The sequence below is a fragment of the Chelonoidis abingdonii genome, chromosome 2 (genome assembly GCF_003597395.2).
Source record: "Chelonoidis abingdonii isolate Lonesome George chromosome 2, CheloAbing_2.0, whole genome shotgun sequence".
In the NCBI taxonomy this organism is placed as follows: domain Eukaryota; kingdom Metazoa; phylum Chordata; order Testudines; family Testudinidae; genus Chelonoidis; species Chelonoidis abingdonii.
This window is the reverse complement of record NC_133770.1, coordinates 151,174,898-151,194,241: the sequence shown is the minus strand read 5'-3', so window position 1 is coordinate 151,194,241 and position 19,344 is coordinate 151,174,898. Positions and strand designations below refer to the sequence as shown.

Below are 19,344 nucleotides of genomic sequence, written 5' to 3'. Positions count from 1 at the left end.
GTTCACTTGGGTGCCCAGCATTGTTCATGATTTCATCCCGTGGGTGGGAGAGGAGTGGGCGGGTCACAAGATGGCACTGCATGGAACGGGGAGTGGCCACTTCTTATGTTTTCCCAGTCAAGGAGCCGAGCAGCTTGGCAGAGCCCATGGGCAGATCCACACCCCACCGACGGGAGCCCAAAAGCAGCACACTCCCATTTCCGGCATCCTGTTCTGGGGACTTCCTTGGGTGGGGCTTACTGGAGGGGCAGAGGACACACTTCCCCTGCCCCCCAATTCAATGCCTTAATCTCCTAGGATGTTAGGTATTCCATCTCCTTTCCCCTGGGAATCAGACGGGAGAACACCCGCTCCCTCTCCACAGCCCCGGCTGGACTGGGGACTATGCTGCTCTCTGGGATCCACTCGGACTGAGAGGTTGCCCCTTTTTCTGCCACCAACATCGGATTCGTCCCTCTGCCCTGCAAGGGTCTGAGGCCTTGCAGGTCGGTTTCCCAGTGACGGAGATATCCATGATGCCAAGCAGGGTTATACTTGATACGTCCCGTGTATATTTATACTGAGATCAGAGCAGAGGATGGCACGCGACTTTCTGGGTCATCGTGCCCAGTCCCTTGCTGTCACAGGCAGCCCCACTATAGAATCCGCTTTGTAAATGTATCAACCAGGCTGAGTTGTTTGAGGGACAAACACCACGCAGGGCAATTGCTTCTTCTGTGGATCTCAGACTGTGGGGTTCCCAGAGAGCGACTCTGCCTCAATAACTGACCTGTTGGTGCCAAAAGCAGAGAGCGACCATGCCTGCTATTCACTCAGCTCCCTCTGCTCCAGACCTTGCACGGCCCCACGCTAGCCAGAACACAGCATGTCTTCCCACGACTCACCACTCGCTCGCACACTAAGAAATAGAACTGTCTGGGAAGACTGTGCAAAGGTGCCACCCGCTGACACCTGCCCCAACGCCACCACCATTGCCATTAGCGGGCTATGGATCAGGCCTGTGATGCCAGCCCAGCTCCAGGCACGTTAGGATGTTGCATTTGACATTAGGATGATTAAAACTCAATGGGGCCGGAATCCACCAAGACCTCTGAGCTCTGAATGAGCATCCCCATCCCCAGTCTTCTCCCAGTCCCCCTGCACCAGACACACTCCTCCTCCCTGTTCCTCACTCCATTCACCTCTCCTCCAGCATAACCCCCTTGGCCCTGATCGCCGAGATGAAGCCTTTGCCTGGATGCTTTGTGGTGGCAGCTCCAGTCCGAAGCCATGCCCACCCGCTGTGCCAGGCGTGTACCAGGCGCCAGAGGTACTTCTTGGTTCCAGCATCTGGGGCAAGGTCTTCAGCTTCAGGTCTGGGTGAATCAGTGTTTGTGAGGGGGACAGGGGAGGATGTCTGCTCTTCGCGTCTCCTCAGTGCGGTTCACAAGGGGAAGCGTCCCACAGTGCAAAGCTGGAGGTTGTTTGGAGGCTGTGCAGCCCACTGGAGATCAGAAGGAAGCTGAGGGGCAGGAGAAAGGTGACTGGGTGACAGACTCGTCATTTCTGTGCTGCAAAGCTAACCCAGAAAGCTGGTCAGTGCCCCTTCCTGGGGATGGTCTCAAGGCCGCAAATGGCTTAACATCAGGAATGCCACATTTGGTCTTCCGTGGTTTTGGTGGAAGACTCCTTGCGTGGCTCAGAGATGTGGACCAGCCCTTTGGTGGGAGGGTATCACACGCTTAGCAAAGGCACCTGGCTTGGAAAGCACCAAAACTACAAGGAAGCTGGTGGATGGTTCAGTCCATGCAGCGAAGCATAAGCCCTTTCCAAGAGGCTGAAATAAAGCAAATATTGAGTGAGTGAAGTGAATAATGATATTTGGGTGAGCATTAATACCCAGCATGCAAAGAATCCTCGGTAAGCTTCAAAGCACGAAGTAACACTTCCTAGGTACCAATAACTCTTCAAAGTCTTACTACTAAATCATACTTGTATGCAAATATTACATCCAAGTTCTGCCCACTACTTTGGATACAAAGATCCAGAAATAACACCTCTGAGGGTTCACCCGTTGTGTGCCAGAATTCAAAGTGTGGGAGATACACTCACTCCTTGATCCTTGTAACAGCCTTCAACCAGTTTTAAAAATGAGGAAACTGAGGCCTGGATAGGGCACGTCGTGACTCTTGCAGAGACACCATCAGAGCTGGGATTAGAACTTGTTAGTTCCTGATTGCTAAATATTAAGGCCAGAAGGGCCTATTTGGCTCATCCCATCCGACCACCTGCGTAACCCAGCCCAGCATCCCTCACCCAGGCTGTTGCTTCTCCCTGCGCTCAAGCAGCTCTTTTAGAAAGAGACACCCCATCTCCAAGTGACGGTGAATCCACCATGTCCCTTAGGGATCTACACCCCTGGTTTATGCTGGCTCCTGGGCCTGTGATCAGGCCACTGGGCCAAGCCCCTGTGTGAGCCTACGCCATGTTAATGAAGAAGAAACAGAAGCTGCTGGGTCTTGTCAGAGCTTGTTAGCTCAGCTCCTAGTCCTGAAAGGGGTTTGCTCTTTATGCTCTGCACAGGGCCATCCAGGAATTGCTGGCTGGGATTCACACTGACTGATGCCCTCCTTCCCGGCACAGTGCTGGCTCCCCCTGTCCCCTGCTGTGCCAGAGGCCACCGGGTCACTCTCTGTGCTCCCTGCCAGCTGCCTGAGCCACGACAGAGCGGCAGGCGCACGGGGGGAGGGGACTAGGCATTCGAAGCACGGATGGGCAGTTAACCCAAACCTAGGCGCTGCCTCAGTCCACTGGGAACAGGGCTCCGTGCTGCTGTGTGAGTCCGGCAGGGGCTGGAGGAGGAAAGGGCATTGGGGAAGGGTCCTCACTAGGAGGCAGTGCTGCACAGACCATCAAAGGGGCTACGAAGGGACTGCCCCATAGGATCGCAGTGTCCCTCCCACCCTCAACCTGCAAAGCCCTGAGAAGTTCCCAGGCTCCATGGTGAAGAGGCTCTGGCCTAGCCCCTCCCATTCCATGGAAATAGCCAGCGACTCTTACATCAGCTTGGTGGAGAAGCCACTCAGAGTGCCTACGCTTGGTCATGCTGACCTCCAGCGAGAGCAGGGCTTGCTGCTTTCCAGAGGCCCTGAGAGCAGGGGCAGGGCCTGGGAGGCACCTGCGTGTTGACAGAATAGCTCGCTCCTGGGCGTGGGTGTGGGACACTGTGACCTGCTGGGCTGTGTTGGGTCAGCTCCAGCACTGGTAAGACTTCGGCTTCCTTGCATCATGCAGGACAGTGTAACATGGCCAAGATGTCCACAGAAGGGAGCCGGGCCTGAGGCCATCCAGGATTAACCTTTCCCGGCATCAGGGCTGGCCCAGCTTCAGCGGATGATGCCCGTCCCTGATGTGGCCCATGAGTGTCACTAAGGAATAGATGGTGGCAATTACCCATCACCTCACCCCTTCCTCCTGTAACTTTAGCGCCCTCGTGGCCAAGATGGAGTCTGCTCTGCAGGCAGCTCTGGCCAAGAGAAGGCGTGCGCAGGAATGCAGCAGGAGAAATCCCTTCCACCCCAGGGGCACCTGTTCCAAACCCCCCAGAGTGAACACACACACCCACAGAAAAAATACAGTGGATATAACAAAGGGAAATATTTATTGACAGAGGGATGAGAGCAGAAATACAACAAGGGGAAATATAGGGGGAGCCAGGGCCGGCTCTAACCATTTCACCGCCCCAAGAACGGCGGCACGCCGCGGGGGGTGCTCTGCCGCTAGCTGGTCCCGCGGCTCCGGTGGATCTCCCGCAGGCATTGCTGCGGAGGGTCCGCTGGTCCCGCGGCTCCAGTGGACCTCCTGCAGGTGTGAGCACGGATGCTCCACCGGAGCCGCGGGACCAGCAGACCCTCCGCAGGAACGCCTGCGGGAGATCCACCGGAGCCGCCTGCCGCCCTCCCGGCAACCGGCAGAGCGCCCCCCGTGGCGTGCCACCCCAAGCACGCGCTTGGCGCCCTGTGGCCTGGAGCCGGCCCTTGGGGGGGAGCAGTAAAACAGGGTTGCCTCCAAACCAAGGCCCCACGGGCCCAGTGGTAGCACAGTCTGGAAGGGCAGACACTGAGAAATGTGTCTGCACACAGAATTTAGGACGCCTGAGCAACGTTCCAGTCCAGTGGTGAGTCTTGGGTGCTCCTGGTTGTCTTTGGCACCAGTGAACTCTCCCCAGCAAACCCCTCCGGTGCCCTCTTCTGCCGCTCTCTGCAAAGCCACACAGAGCGACCACCTCCCCACTTAACTAGCTACAGCCTCCCTCCTTGCTCCCAATGCAGAGTCACAAGCCCCAGTACTCACAGCCCCACGCAGCTCTGGGCAGCCGTGATACTGGGTCCAGCTCCGTCCTGTCCTTCTCGGGCGATTCCCCCCTGGCACAGTGCTGCTCCGGGCTCCTGTCCTGGGCTGTCCCCGATTCGGGCCTGTCCTGCTCAGGCCTCAGGCAGGTTCTGCCTGCTTCACTTTTCCAGGGCCTGCCGCTGCCTCTCTCTCACCCTGGAGCTCCAGCGCTGCCCCCTGGAGTTTTTTCCTCCTTTTTCTTACTCTCCCCCTCCCCCCTTGGAAAAAGATTTAAAGAGGCCATGCTCTCTAAACTGCAAAGGGGTTACACTCACTTTAACCCCAACCATCCCCCATTGGGTGAATTTACTAGGCTTTGGTGATATGGAGATGTAGTTGCCAACCCTCCAGGATCGTCCTGGAGTTTCCAGGAATTAAAGATGAATGTTTAATTAAAGATTATGTGATGAAATCTCCAGGAATATGTCCAACCAAAACTGGCAACCCTACATGGAGAATTGTGAGCCCGTTATCTGGGAAATCTTGACGGTGCCAGCCTTGTTCCGTACAATGGGGATAACAGCCCTGCTGCCTAGCAGGGGCATGCGAGGGTGTGAGGTGCTCCCAACAATCTCTGGTCAAGGGGGCATCTGTGCGCACTGTTACTGTGACCCCCCGCCTGCCCCATGCCTCCTGGCCCTCGCCCGCTGATGGACGGCACAGGCCAGCTACCCAGACCGTTACAGGAACAGCGGGGACAGAACTCGCCCCTGCTCCAAAAGCACAGCCCCGGCCCTGCCGCCAGAACCTGGCCAGAAGCTGCCGGCAGGATAGGAAGGTGGCACACAGCCAAGCAGGTTTGAGTCTCTCTGGAAGGGGACACGCCTGCCATTACAATATCAAGATTATACCCTCATGTGATTTTGAAACGTCGGCAGACACTCAACCTCCAAACAATTAGACATGTTTTGCTTTCCTATTGGCAAATGCCGTTTGAAATAATCCTATTAGCATTCAAGAGCGATGCTGGCTGCTTTCTATCTCTGCATCCTGCAGGCTGCAGCAGCACCTGTCTCTCATCACAGAGCTGTCCAGACCCTGTGAGCACCCAGAATGCTGAGTCACTCACAGGAGGGCTCTGGGAAAGGTTAGGTGGTGGAAGATATGTAAGCTCCCTCTCTCCCCAGAGGCGTCCTCCCAACAAAGCCAGCCTCTGCACTGCAGCCAACAGACAGAATGGCTGGAGAGATCCCACTCACTCAGGGCACAGGGAGTGGGGCTCTGGCCTATCCTTCACTATTTGAACTAACAGAGGCATTGCTCATAATCTTAGTAGCAGATGCCTTATTCTCTTTGGAGCCCATCCTCTGCTGGGCAGTGTCACAGATCTATTTATTAACAGAGGTCTGTCCATCGCGCACAGGGGCTCTATTTCATATGGGGGAATTATTGATTGATCGATCTATTAACAGAGCAATCTAGCCATCACATGCAAAAGATCTAGCTAGCTAGTGTAGATTGCCACGTATTCGCAGGGGCGAAAGGAAATGCAGGCCTGTTATTTACCAGGCTGCACGTGGCAACAGACTATATAGGTAAGTGATGCAAGGAGAGTATGGGTCACGATGCAAACTGCAGACACACAACTAAAATTAATCAATTTAAAGTTTTATTGGGGATAGTTACAAGGGGTAAGGGAGCAGCGTATGATTAGCTAATAGGGTTAATAAAACTTAAAACACACAATGACTAAAATATCTACTAACAATATTTATAAACAAAGATGCAGCATTTAGTAATAACAGATACTTACAAATACAAACCAACCCATAACGACCGGCAAACGTAGAAACTCTGTTTGAAACACGTGAGCTGAGAGAGAGGCTTCGAGGTGATCAGGCTCGGTTACGGGGTACACAGGATACCCCGTAACAGGATTCGTTTTTCTTTCTCCTCTCCCTGCCTGCACATGGCAGGGCGATCTAAAGTACCCACTATGACATCACAGAAGTGTCATAGGGGACGGAACCCAAAACCTGTGTGTGTTCGTTTCTGATTGGCACAAGCGAAGTTTACACCAAGTAGGGGAGCAGGTGCCTAAAAGTCTGACTTTGCCCCCAAAAGGTGAGGTAATGCATATTGTTTTAGAATGCGTTCAACACTGAATGACAAAAGAAGAGACCAGGGCAATACTGGTATGGCAAGTTCTACAGGATGCAGACAGGAACTCATCTTAACAGCTAGCTTTAGACTACTGCTGAAATCTATCTGACCTCTCTATCTATCTATCTAATCTATCAATAGGGGGTTGTTAATCATGACAGCTGTTTAGCCAGCTCTCACTTCTCCCAGTGGAAAAATCATTGCATACTTCACATATTTAAACAAACACAGGTCCTGGGTGTGTCTCTACTCCATCTTGCATCAGTGACAAAAGTCCCTTTAAATTTCAGCAAGAGCAGGATCTGGCCCAAAGAAGTTTCTAGAAGACACAATCCAGAATGGGATAATGGCAGGGGTTGGAGATGGAAGATTGGATTCTAAGGCCAGAAGGAGATTTCTGATCACCTCATCTGAACTCCTGTATCACACAGGCCAGAGAACTGCCCTCACAATAACTCCTAGAGCAGATCTGTGAGAAAACATCCAGTGTTGATTTAAAAATTGTCTGTGATGGAGAATCCACCACGACCCTGGGTAAATTGTTCCCATGGTTAATTACTCTCACTGATAAAAATTTACGCCTTATTTCCACTCTGTATTTGTCTAGCTTCAACTTCCAAACATTGGATTGTGTGAGACCTTCCTTTGTGAGGCTGAAGAGCCCAGTATTAAATATTTGCTCCCCCTGTAGATACAAGTCACCCCTAAACCTTCTCTGTGTTAAGCTAAATAGATGGAGCTCCTTGTGTCTATCGCTATAAGGCTCATCCTTTAACCACTCTTGTGGCTCTCCCCCTCCCCACACTCCATCCTTCCAAAACAGGTTATAACTATGGTGGGAATCATCCCCCCTTGGCTCAGTAAGACCAACTGGATCGAATTTCTGCTCAGCAATGAGTGATGCCCATTCCTCCTAAAGAGAGACTAGTTAGAGTATCGCCCACAGAACTGCTGAGCTATCAGGAAGCTCTGAAGATCAGCCATGAGCTTTTAGAGACATTTGCCTCTAGGTCACCGGTTCCAGTCCAGCCTAGGGTGGGAATGGCTTGCAGGTCTCTGAAGTTGGCAAGTCTCGGCCCAGTTCTTAGCAGACAGGTGCCCACATCCCAAACACTATCATCATAGCAGGACTCCACCTGGCAGTCTCAGCCAGGAGGCTGAATCCCTCTGTGGTTGTTCCAGGTCAGGGCTGAGGGATATTGGCAGCACAGCAGCTGGGAAGTTCAGCAGCTGCTGGCAGAGCTGGCCTGATGTGGAGATAAAGAGAGCAGAGCCCTTTTACCAGCACAAACGTCACCATTTATTACTATTATGGAAAATCCCCCCGGCTCATCCCTGAAGGTGGCAATATGTCCACTGCTCCATGTGCCTGCTAGGCCGCTGGGAAAGGACCAGAGCGCTCTGTGCTCCGCTGGCACAGCTGTCGCTAATGCTGAAAAAGGAAGCAGAAGGCCCTGAGCTACATATCAAACAAACAAACTGAAAGCGCTCACCCTTTCCAGCCCTCATGAGGCTTTCTCAGTCCTGAGCCTGCTCAGGCTGTATGTGGTAAACCTTGCCTTAAAAACTCATTTCTTTTCTATGTTTAAAAAATGACATTAAAATATTTATATGAATATGTGCTTTTGAAAAACTCCATCACAGCCTAATTGACAGTGTCCCTGGAAGTTAGGGATGTAGGTAAAATCCTGAAAGGATAGGACAGCAAGAGGAGCCACTTGGCTGTCCTGGCCCTAAACATCATCTCTGGCTGGATTTTGAATATTTTTGCCATCAGGATAACATCTGACTTTAAAAAAAAATACTGCCTGAGATGTAAATATTGACATCATAAATCCAGTTGTTTCTGTGTGTACGAGTGTGGCAGTGGAAATGACTGTATCTGTGTGTCTGCCTTATCATCTGTTATGGGTGGAAGCCTCATGAATTTGTGAGAAACTGGCCTTATCTTTGCCCCGACACGTTACTTGTTCGGCTGGTCCAGAGATTTACAAAAAGGGCCGGTCAATGGGATTTTGTGTGTGTATAAGCACAGGAGTGAAGTCAGCAGGAGACAAGTGCTAGAGCAATGCAGATCACAGCCTTTTAATGTGCATTTCACCCAGAATCCCTTGGCTCGCCCCATATGTCAGATGATGAAACCAAGATGTGGTCTTTAGGCCAAATGCAGTCCACTGAGTTCTATCAGTGCAACCAGATGCCTGCTGTGTTGAATTCAGAGATGCAGGCCACAGGGCTCGTCCAGGCTGCAGCGGTGTGGTAAAGTTATAAACAGGGCCTGGATTTTCCGCAGCTGCTCAGGCTGTGGACAGTCTCCCTCCTGCTTCAGGCCATCTCCTCCTCCTATCCCCTCCATGGGTGGAAACTTGCCTTGCCCCTGCATCTGAATCATTGATCCTGCCCTAAGAGGAGGGAGCTCTACTGACCCAAGTTCACCCCAACGGGTGGCTTTTGGCTGGGCGCTGCCCCCCATGGCCTCACTGCCATGCCCAAGCTCTGCTCCCACCATGAAAGCCTAGATCCTGGGGATCGGGGCCTTACTTCATCCCAGGCACCCACAGACCCCTCTGGATCCCAAAAGCCAGGCCCAGGGGGTTCTCCAACAACTGCCCCGTGGCAGTGGAGGGTGCCTGGGTGTGGGGAGGGAGATGACAGGGCAGGCGGCGTCATGTCCGAGGCAGGGACTGGGTGGCAGTCGGTTGGTCACCGAGTGCAGATGCTACCTTAGCTCCGCGCCTGTCAGGGTACAGGGCATGTGGGTACAGGGCCATGGGGGTAAACAGTGGGAAGGAGCCCGGCATGGTATGTGGCACATGGGTACAGGGCTATGGGGTATAGGGCAGGGTGGTGCCTGGCAGGGTATGTGGCATGCGGGTACAGGGCTATGGGGTATAGGGCAGGGTAGTGCCCATGAGGGTATGTGGCACATTGGTACAGGGCTATGGGGTATAAGGCGGGGTGGTGCTTTGCATGGTATGTGGCACATGTGTACAGGGCTATGGGGGTATATGGTGGAGTGGCTTGGTGGGGTGGTGCCCAGCAGGGTACATGGCACATGGGAACAGGGCTATGGGGTATACAGCGGGGTGGCTTGGCGGGAAAAGCCAGAGGAGAGGTGGGGGAGGGTAGAGGGGGGGTCACAACAGTCAGGGGATTGGACAAGGAGTAAACTAAGATGGGCGGCAGAACGGGTCCGGCCTCCTGCTGCCTCAGAGCGCGAGGCCCATTGCACATGCGCAACAGCCACACTTCCCCTTCCAAGTTCCCGGCGAGCGGGCGGAAGGGCCGCAGCTCCGCCAGGCGTGGTGTGGTAGGGAGGCTCTCATTGCGCCTGCGCAGAAGCACGTCCCTCTTGCGGCAAGTCGCCCCGAGGCAGTACCTATTGTCTGGGATCAGTCCAAGTGGCAGACACGGGGAGGGGGGATAGAACACTTCCCTGTGCCCCCCTCTCGGGGCCGAGTTAAGGACATGAATTATTGTCTTGCGCTATGGTGCGTTATGAGAAATCCCGTTCCTCCGCCTGCGAGCCGCCTGGTCGGTGTGTAGCGGAAGGGGGATTTGTTATATAACGTGCCCCCTTCCCGGGAGTGCGGTTAAGTGCGAGCTCGCTCTCCCTGCCCGCCCCGAGATTGGCGCTCTGCGGAGGGGCGGGGCATTCCGGGGGCGGGGCCATGGGAGGGTATAAATAGCGGTGCCGCTGAGGCGCCGCTCTCATTCTGCCGAGGCTGGTGTCGTGAGCTCTTTGTTGTCTGTGGCTGCTTCCTTCTGGTGTCGCCATGAACGGGCAGCTCAACGGTTTTCACGAGGCTTTCATCGACGAGGGCAGCTTCCTCTTCACCTCCGAGTCCGTGGGGGAGGGGCACCCAGGTGAGGGCCGCGGAGTCTGGGGAGGGCGGGGCGCGGCGCGGCCTCGTGCTCCGGGGCGGGAAACCGTCCCGGCCGCGCGGGCTCCTCAGGAGGAAGCGCCCGGGCGCGTGCACGCGGCGGAGCAATACGCTCGCTGTGGGGGGCGGGTGGGACGCGCGTTCCGGAGGGGCGGGCGAGGATGCAACTCGGCCGGAGCGCGCTTCCGCTGCCTCTGCCATTATCCGCGAGGGCGCGCGCCGCATTGCAGACTCGGCCGGGCGGCACGTGGTCCCCGCGCGGGGACCGGGACGGGAGGCTCGGGTGGGGGCGGGGAGGCGGCCTCCTGCCGTCCATTGTCCGCGGCTCTGGGCGTCCCCGGGGCCGGAGACCGAGCAGCCTCCCTGCAAAGGAGCCCAGGGACCCTGTCCGGGCCCTGGTGTGACGCCCCGGGGTGATGCCGGAACCTCCACGCGGTGGGAGGGGGGCGGTGAGTCAGCTCCGCGCACATGACTAAGCACTTTTCCGTCCAGCAAAGTGACACCCACAGCACACAGCCGCCTCCTGGTTCCTTGGGACCATTCAAGACACTTGCAGCCTTCTTGGTGCAGTTTGTCTGCCACACCTGTTCTGGAAACCCACCTGCCATTTGCACCAAGGCACTTACAAGGGCGTGAGCACTTAAAGCTGGTGCGTATGTCCTGTTTCTCTCTCTTGGGCTGGAGAGACACAGCCATCTAGGAACCTCTATGGTCGTCATCGCCATAGCCTCACAATGCCAGGAGGGAGACAGCAGATTAGAGATTAGGGCAGTTCTCGACCTGGATTCTGTTCTGAGCTCCATCACTGCCCTGCTCAGTGACCTTGAGCAAGTCTCTTCACCTCCCTTTGACTTGTTTTCTTCATCTGTGTAAGAAAGCTTTTGTGAAGTGCTGTGATGGCTGGGGTACTCAGATGGAGTCTCTACACTCCAATGCTATATTTCTGGGAAGAGGAATTCAAAGGATGCTGAACATAGTAACTGAGGTTTAAATAAAAACATAAATCCAGATGGTGTGTATACTACTTTTTAATAGCCTTGTGTTTCAGACTTGACCGCTGACAGCTCCACAGATCGCTACCTTTTCCTCACCCACTACAGAAAGTGTCTAAAATAATGTCGGGTTCTCTGTGGAATTGCTTTGGACAAATGTATGAGCTCAATGGGTTCTTTGATAGATTCCTTCATTTCCATGACAGGGAAGGAATAACATACTATCTCAGTCCTGGCATTGTTTCAGTATAACAACATTGTTTTTTTTTCTGACTGCAGTCTCCATTTTGGGGTCCTGTTCTATTAGATTCCCATTATAAATCACTTTCACATTGCACAACAAACTTAATAGACTGCTCAGTGGTGTTTGCTTTGTGTAGGTCACTACCTTTTCCAAACCATTGGCCATTTATGGTCTGGCCAAACTGGTGAACTGGTTTCAGAAACTACTTCCATTAATATCAGTCTGTCTTCACTACAAGACTAGGGACAGCAGGGCTCAAATGATTGTTGCTGGCATAGTTATCCTAACCAGAAATTTTCTGATGTTGTTAAAACCTCCCTTTAGTCTGTTTTATTATCTGGGGGCTGTTAGTAAAATATCTTTCCTTAAGGTGTAAAAGATTAAGTGTTCTTTTGTAAATTACATCCAAAGGAATTTTTTCCCTCCCTGGGTGGTCTAGAAAATTACGCTTATTGTTGCATCATTTCCAGCACTGCTCTTCAGGGTGACTGGTGAAAGATCTGAGGAGTGAATGGGTTAAAGATGATGGGAGGGCTAGCTCAGTGTCAGGCTTTCCTTTATTCCATTTCCATTCCTGTGCAGCACACAGAATTATGTCAGTCTGCTCCAAATCTGATCTGAAAGGTCATTGTCAAGGACAATATCTAGCCCTGAGTGAGTAGCTTATTCATCACAGAATTTGAACAATTCTTGCAAAGCCCTTCGTGCTTTAGGGGTTTCAGATTGCTCAGAATAATTGTCTGCAGCAGTCATGCTAGAGTGACTAGCTATGCGCAGGCTGGCTGACCAGCTGAAACCAGTTCTGCAGTCACAGGCTGGTTGCTTGCTGCTCACAACTTAGTTGCTTCTTGGCAGCCATGGCTAATGGCAACATGACTGCGGCCTACAGTATTGCAAGTTAAAATGCCATCAGTGGGGCTACATTGGGCACATGTGGTCTCTTACTGTACGTCTGCAAATCTAGAGTGCATGCAGAGTGGTCTTGCTGCAAGTGGCCATTTTGTCAGAACAGTTTTCTAAAATTAAACACCTGTACAAACAAAATTGAAGCTGTTTTCTATTTGTGCTTGAGGGCAGACCACTTGCAGATCAGATGCTGCGATTTGGGTGCATAAGTGAATCACTTGGCAGTGCAGTGCATTGTCCTCTACAGGGTTGCGGGGGTAAGTTGCACAATGTCAAAATCCTGTCTTCTAGCTACATCACAGAGTATGTGGCTAAATTTAAATCCTGACATAATAGTAACTTGATCCTAAAAGTACCACTAGAAAATGCTTGGGATTCCACACTACCCCCCCCCCCCAAAAAAAACCAAACCAAAACAAAAACCTCCTTTATAGTATAGGACAAGTGCTGCATCTGAGGGACAGGAAATTGCAGTGTAAGATAACAGCATTTCTGCCTGGGGTTGTGTAACACTGCTTTCTGTTGACAGATTTGCATGGAGACTCCCAGAATTGGCTGAAGCTTAACAAACTGAGTGGAAAGAGAGGGATTCAGGAGGATGCACGGTGCATTGAGAGTGATTGATTGGCTGTTTGTTATTTTTCAGATAAAATCTGTGACCAAATCAGTGATGCTGTCCTTGATGCCCACCTTAAGCAGGATCCAGATGCCAAAGTTGCTTGTGGTGAGGATATGTAGCCTAGAAAAGGGGAGAAATTGCCCCTGTTAAATGCACTTTTGCTGTCGTATGAGAGCTGTTTCTCTGTGAGTGACACTGAAGTTGATGGAGATACTTTTATCCTCTTCTAGAAACTGTTGCAAAGACTGGGATGATCCTCCTGGCCGGCGAGATCACATCCAGAGCGGCTGTTGACTACCAGAAAGTTGTGCGTGATACAATCAAACATGTTGGTTATGATGATTCTTCCAAAGGTAAGTGCCTCCAGCCACTTGTTTCTCTGGGTTTGGAAAGCTTTTGTTTCTAGCTTTGAGTATAAGGCTGTTGGCTTCTAAATGTATCTGTAACCAATTTGTTAGGTGTTCTAAGCAACAGATATTACAAAAACTTTCTAGGATTAGCTGGACAGTGCAATTATTCTGTGAATCTGAAGTTCTGCCGTATGTTTTAGGATTTGATTACAAGACTTGCAATGTGCTGGTAGCCTTGGAGCAGCAGTCTCCTGATATTGCCCAGGGAGTCCATCTAGACAGGAATGAAGAAGATATTGGTGCTGGGGACCAGGTTAGTATTCTAGTAACACTGTTCCCAGCTTACAGAAACATTTTCTAGTTTATAGGACCATATTTAGCACTTGTCAGTAGGTGGCTCTGTTGAAGTTGAGGTTTCAGACCCCTGTCTGTCCCATAGGGCTTGATGTTCGGTTATGCTACAGATGAAACTGAGGAGTGCATGCCCCTGACCATTGTCCTAGCGCACAAGCTGAATGCCAAGCTGGCAGACCTGCGTCGCAATGGCACCTTGCCATGGCTGCGACCCGACTCTAAAACTCAGGTAAGTGGAGCCCTGTCATACACTGCAGTAATGGGCGTGTATGAGAGAGCCTGGCTATAGCAAGCCAAGAGCAGAATGAATTTCTGCCTTTGGGGAGTGGCAGACCAAGAATGAGATGACACTAGTTTGTATTCTCAGTCCTACTTAGCAGTCTGGAGGGTGGAGAGCATTGTTGTCCCCTGTTAGGATCTGCTGTAGATGTGGCTGTACTTGACTTGGTGTTTTCTCCTGGTCTGGGGTATCATTTCAGGTGACCGTGCAATACATGCAGGACCGTGGTGCTGTCATCCCTATTAGAGTCCACACGATTGTCATATCTGTTCAACATGATGAAGATGTCTGCTTGGATGAGATGAGGGATGCCCTAAAGGAGAAAGTGATCAAAGCTGTTGTGCCTGCAAAATACCTGGATGATGATACAATCTACCACCTGCAGCCAAGCGGCCGCTTTGTCATCGGTGGTCCCCAGGTAAGACTGAGATGGATTCAGATGATACTTTAAAATTCTAATAACAGAGGTGAAATGTTGTAGTAATACACCAGAGGAGAGGAGTACGTAAATCTTGACAATCTGAGTTCACTGAACATAAGAACGGCCAGACTGGGTCAGACCAAAGGTCCATCTAGCCCAGTATCCTGTCTTCCGACAGTGGCCCATGCCAGGTTCCCCGCAGGGAATGAACAGAACAGGTAATCAAGTGATCCATTCCCAGCTTCTGGCAAACAGACTAGGGACACCATTGCTGCCCATCCCGGCTAATGGCCATTGATGGATCTAGCCTCCATGAATTTATCCAGTTCTTTTTTGGACCCAGTTATAGGCTTGGCCTGAGGGATAGCTTAGTGGTTTGAGCATTGGCCTGCTAAACCCGGGGTTGTGAGTTCAGTCCTTGAGGAGCTCTTTAGGGATCTGGGGCAAAAATCTGGCTGGGGATTGGTCCTGCTTTGAGCAGGGGGTTGGACTAGATACCTCCTGAGGTCCCTTCCATCCCGATAGTCTGATTTGATCCTCCAAGGAATGGACTCCGGTGTTTCACTTGGGTATGTCTGGTCATCTTCAATGCCTGCATGTAGATTAATCTTCCAAAACGCCCCCTCTGTCAATATGTGTATCATAGTCAGGCTAATGTGGACCTCCAGTGCAGACTTGCAAGTCAGTTTTCTTTCTCAGGACTAATGGCTCTACAGAGTTCAGTGGAGTAAATACTTGTGGGCAAACAAATGTATTGGAGCAAGTGGAGCTGATATAATTAAGCTGCCATTTGTACTGTTACTCTAAAAGTGAAACCAGATCCTTGTGAACCGGAGGGCTTAATTTGAAAGCCCTGTGCCCACTGACTTCAGGGGGCTCTTGCAATTGTCTTCAGTGGGTGCAAGGATTAGGCTTTGTTAGCTGTGCTCTAAACTGACAGGTGTTTCTAAATGGAGTCCGGTTTAATGGGGGGGATGTTAATTCCAGGGAGACGCTGGCTTGACTGGCCGGAAGATCATTGTCGACACCTATGGTGGCTGGGGTGCTCATGGAGGAGGTGCTTTCTCGGGGAAAGACTACACCAAAGTGGACCGTTCTGCTGCTTATGCTGCTCGTTGGGTAGCCAAGTCCCTCGTCAAGGCTGGCCTGTGCAGGAGAGTGCTTGTCCAGGTACGTTCAGCCTGCTGGCCTAAAGTTTGGAGAGGGATGTTTGTAAATGAGCTGGATTTAGCAGCTGCTGTTGGTGGCTGGCAGGGGTCTCTCCCTTTAAAGCTGCATTGGGGCTGTACCAAGGGAAGAAAAGGGTGTGGTTAGCTATATTGGGAAGCCTATTTCCATCAGTACAAGCTGTGGTAGGATGGCATTTGGAAAGCAGCTGACAGTGAGAGTGGTGAATAGTTGGAGCTTGCCGTGGGAGTGGCAAGTGCTATTCTTGGTTGTATAGATGATTCCCAAACCAGGGAGTAATAACCTAGAGCGCAATAGTATCGTTACCTGCATCGCTGGCAGTTACCAGCTTGCAGTGTGCTGCACTGCTTGGGTGTCCCTTCCAGGATAGACTCTAGAGAGAGAACAGAGTAAAGAATGACCCAGGAATAGAAGGTAAGATGTGAAGGGGAGCTTGGCTGGTGCAGAGAGTAACATGAACAGTGTCAGTACCTTCAGAGCAGCTGAACAGAGAGCTGATCATTCTTGTAACTACTGTAACGGGTGTGGAATGAGATACGGAGTGGAGGTGCAGTTGTTGCAAGTATTTGAGCAGATAGATGAGCCCCTGCATTACTGGGAACAAAGTACCCCTTCAGAATGTGAAGTGAGGGAGTTAAACGGTGGGGGCCACATTGTTATCTGCCCCAGCAAGTCCCATGAGGTGTTTAAATTTTCCTTTGCCCTCAGGTCTCATATGCCATTGGAGTGTCCCACCCACTGTCCATCTCCATTTTCCACTATGGGACTTCTCCAAAAAGCGAGCGGGAGCTGCTAGAGATTGTGAAGAAGAACTTTGACCTCCGCCCTGGGGTTATTGTCAGGTAAAGATGGTAATGCATGCAGATGGGCGAGGCAATAGCTCCCTCTTGCTTATAGGCAAATCTGAAGCTGCTAATCAGTAGGAAATGACTCATAGTACAAATACTGCTGGAATTGATTCCTTACTATATCACGCTGACGGTAGAAGTACACTTGTCCATGCTGGACTGCCTTTAGTAGCTAACCCCATCTCTGTAACCAAACAGGTGGCCTCTCGGATTAAGTATCTGAGAGCACTAATGGTGCTTGAAGGCCAAGGTTGCCTTTGAACTGGGTGCTAAACGCTCCTGGACTTAAAATCTAGGATTCTGTAGCAGGACTTGTTTGCCTAACCATATTAGCAAACCCTTTGGGTGCAATGTTGAGCTGCTGTTTGCATTCATGCCTGTTTTGCAACCTGTGCTGGAAGCATCAGTTTTAAAGTCAGAAGCAGCCATTGGGCTAGGACAAGAGCTGCTTAAACAGAAGAGATAAGTGGTTCCACCAAATGGATCACCAGGTCCTGATGTGCTGTAAGGGGTAAGTATCCTATGACCTCATGTGAGATCGGACACTTGTTGTTTCTCAGGATGAGTTCGGACTGCCCAGCAACTAAGTGTCTAGGACACTGTCTAAAGACCAAACCAGCCTGAGAAATGACAACTGATGCTTAAAAGGAAGCGAGAGGAGCCTGTGAGTCAGTGAATGAATCCAGTTGTATTGAGTCTGGGTTTTATAGCAAGGTGGAAGGTGTCTTGGCCTCCCACATGGCGTATGTAGTTCCAAGCCTGCTCCACCAACAGAGTGTCTGCCTCCATGACTTTCCCCTGCTGAGTCAAAAAACTTCACCTAAACCCGAGCCTCTGAAAACTGTCTCTTGTTTTTCTTTGCTTGTGATTGAATGCTCTGTATTAAGTTAAGGACTTGTATATTCCAGGGATCTGGATCTGAAGAAGCCCATTTATCAGAGGACTGCAGCCTATGGCCACTTTGGTAGGGACAGCTTCCCATGGGAACTGCCCAAAAAGCTAAAATATTGAAAGTGTTAGGCTTTTCTCCCCAGACCTGTTGGCGTAGGCTACAGAGAAGCTTTCAGGCTCTGGGGGAAAGAGCCCCTCTTCCCTACCTTTATCCTGTCCTCCTGTTCAGCTCTTACTCAGCAAACTTTGTCCATTGCCATGGCTATTAATTCTATGGGGACCATGAGTTAGACTATGCTGTCGTCTTCTTTCTGGCCTTGTGCCCACTCTATTAGTGGAACTAGTGAGCACAAGCGATCTGTGTAACTGCCTAGAGATGAGCAGACATCAGTCTGTCTAGTAAATGAATCTTTAAGATTGGATCTGTTGTATGCCCAGTAACCCAACCGTGAACGTCTAAGAACTGCAGCGAATTTCCCCCTCAAATGCTGACTGAGAAGTAGTCCTTGTAACATGCATGTGGAATCTGTGGTTCATTATAGCATCTGTCCAGCCCCAGCCCTGTTGAGCAGCATGATTTTGTGGTGTCTAAGAATGTAAAGCTTTCTAGTCCCCGTAACCTGGTCAGTCTGACTATGTAGCTTTTGTCTGGGAGTGCTTCCCCCTAGCAGACTAGCCTTGCATGCAACGCAAGTTTCACTTGGAGCTCCAGCCTGATGCGGTTTTTATTCAAAGGCAGTTCTTACTCTACCCACTTGTGGTGCTTTATGCTCTTAATTCCATCTGGAGTGGCACCAGATTTTAACCTCTCCACTTTCAGCTGTCTATCTTGGAGGACGTACGTAATAAGGTTTTTAAAAAGATAATCAATCCTATGCATGGTTTCAGCACTAGCCAAACCTCACCATCTCCTGTTTAACCAACGGGCACTTGGCAGCTTGGGGATGTACTACAGAGAAGTTCCCAGGCAGTACCCAAGGTCTGTAGGCTGCACACTTTGGTACCAGAGTAATTTTTTTCTTTATAAGAAAGCTGGAGAATTCCACACTGCACAAAACTCCTCCTGGGTTTTTAAACTTTGTTTTATTTTCAAAGCCAGGTCCAATTTGTGCTCTGGACAGCTGGTGTAGCTACAGAGAAGCCAGCTTCCTTCAGAGCCACAGGTGCATTTGGAGGGGAGGAGAGGTGGCAAAAATAACCCTTCATACTTGAACATTTTTCTAATTGCTTATTTATTGTTCTCTGGGGCAGGGTGTGAGTACAGAGAAGCCCTTGGCTCAGATGGCAGCTTTTAACACTTTTTTTTTGTTTTGGACACCATGATTCCTTGCCATGTTTCCAGCATTCCCTGATAGGCCAAGGTGTCCTACAGAAAAACCTTGGGTCACACCTACAGGGGGTCTGGCTGGTGTAAACATAAGGGGGAGGGCAAAGCTAGGGCAACTGGCCTTGGGAGAGGCTGATTTGGCTGGTGTTGTACAGAGAAGCCAGCTTGTTTACATGCTTATCCCATGGCCTCTGCCTTGAGTGGAAAGTGCCTTTCATGATCTATTTTTGTGGAGGTTTATTACGTATGTCTGGTTCTTCAAATCCCACCAATTAACTGAAGATCTGAATAAAGTGCTAGGTTCTACTTACCAGTCTCTGCTCAAACTTAATCTGGAACAGTGCATCACATTTAGGTGGGAACAGCCAAGCTCATGCTAAGGTTACATCTGTGGGAAGGGGAACACAATCTGTGGCTGAGGGACAGATGAGGATGGCTTCTTTGAGGCCAGTCATTTGTTTGCCCTGCTGTGGAAAGACTAGTGCTTTAGTTTAAGGCTGGGGATAGAATTTCCAAGTCACCACTTTTTCTGATTTATAACTGATGTGGGTAGGAGGAGCATGGGG

The 19,344-nt window shown here is 50.9% G+C and overlaps 1 protein-coding gene across 1 annotated transcript; it reads left to right on the top strand.

Moving 5' to 3' along the window:
* Window positions 1–10,145: 10,145 nt before the first annotated feature.
* MAT2A (methionine adenosyltransferase 2A) lies at window positions 10,146–19,088 on the top strand. Its single transcript, XM_032790327.2, has 9 exons — window positions 10,146–10,341; window positions 13,147–13,224; window positions 13,350–13,472; window positions 13,670–13,782; window positions 13,909–14,052; window positions 14,303–14,521; window positions 15,512–15,694; window positions 16,421–16,554; window positions 17,469–19,088. Exons 1-9 carry the CDS (start codon window positions 10,251–10,253, stop codon window positions 17,569–17,571), a joined length of 1,188 nt encoding a protein of 395 aa, XP_032646218.1. The 5' UTR covers window positions 10,146–10,250; the 3' UTR covers window positions 17,572–19,088.
* The last annotated feature ends 256 nt before the right edge of the window (window positions 19,089–19,344 follow it).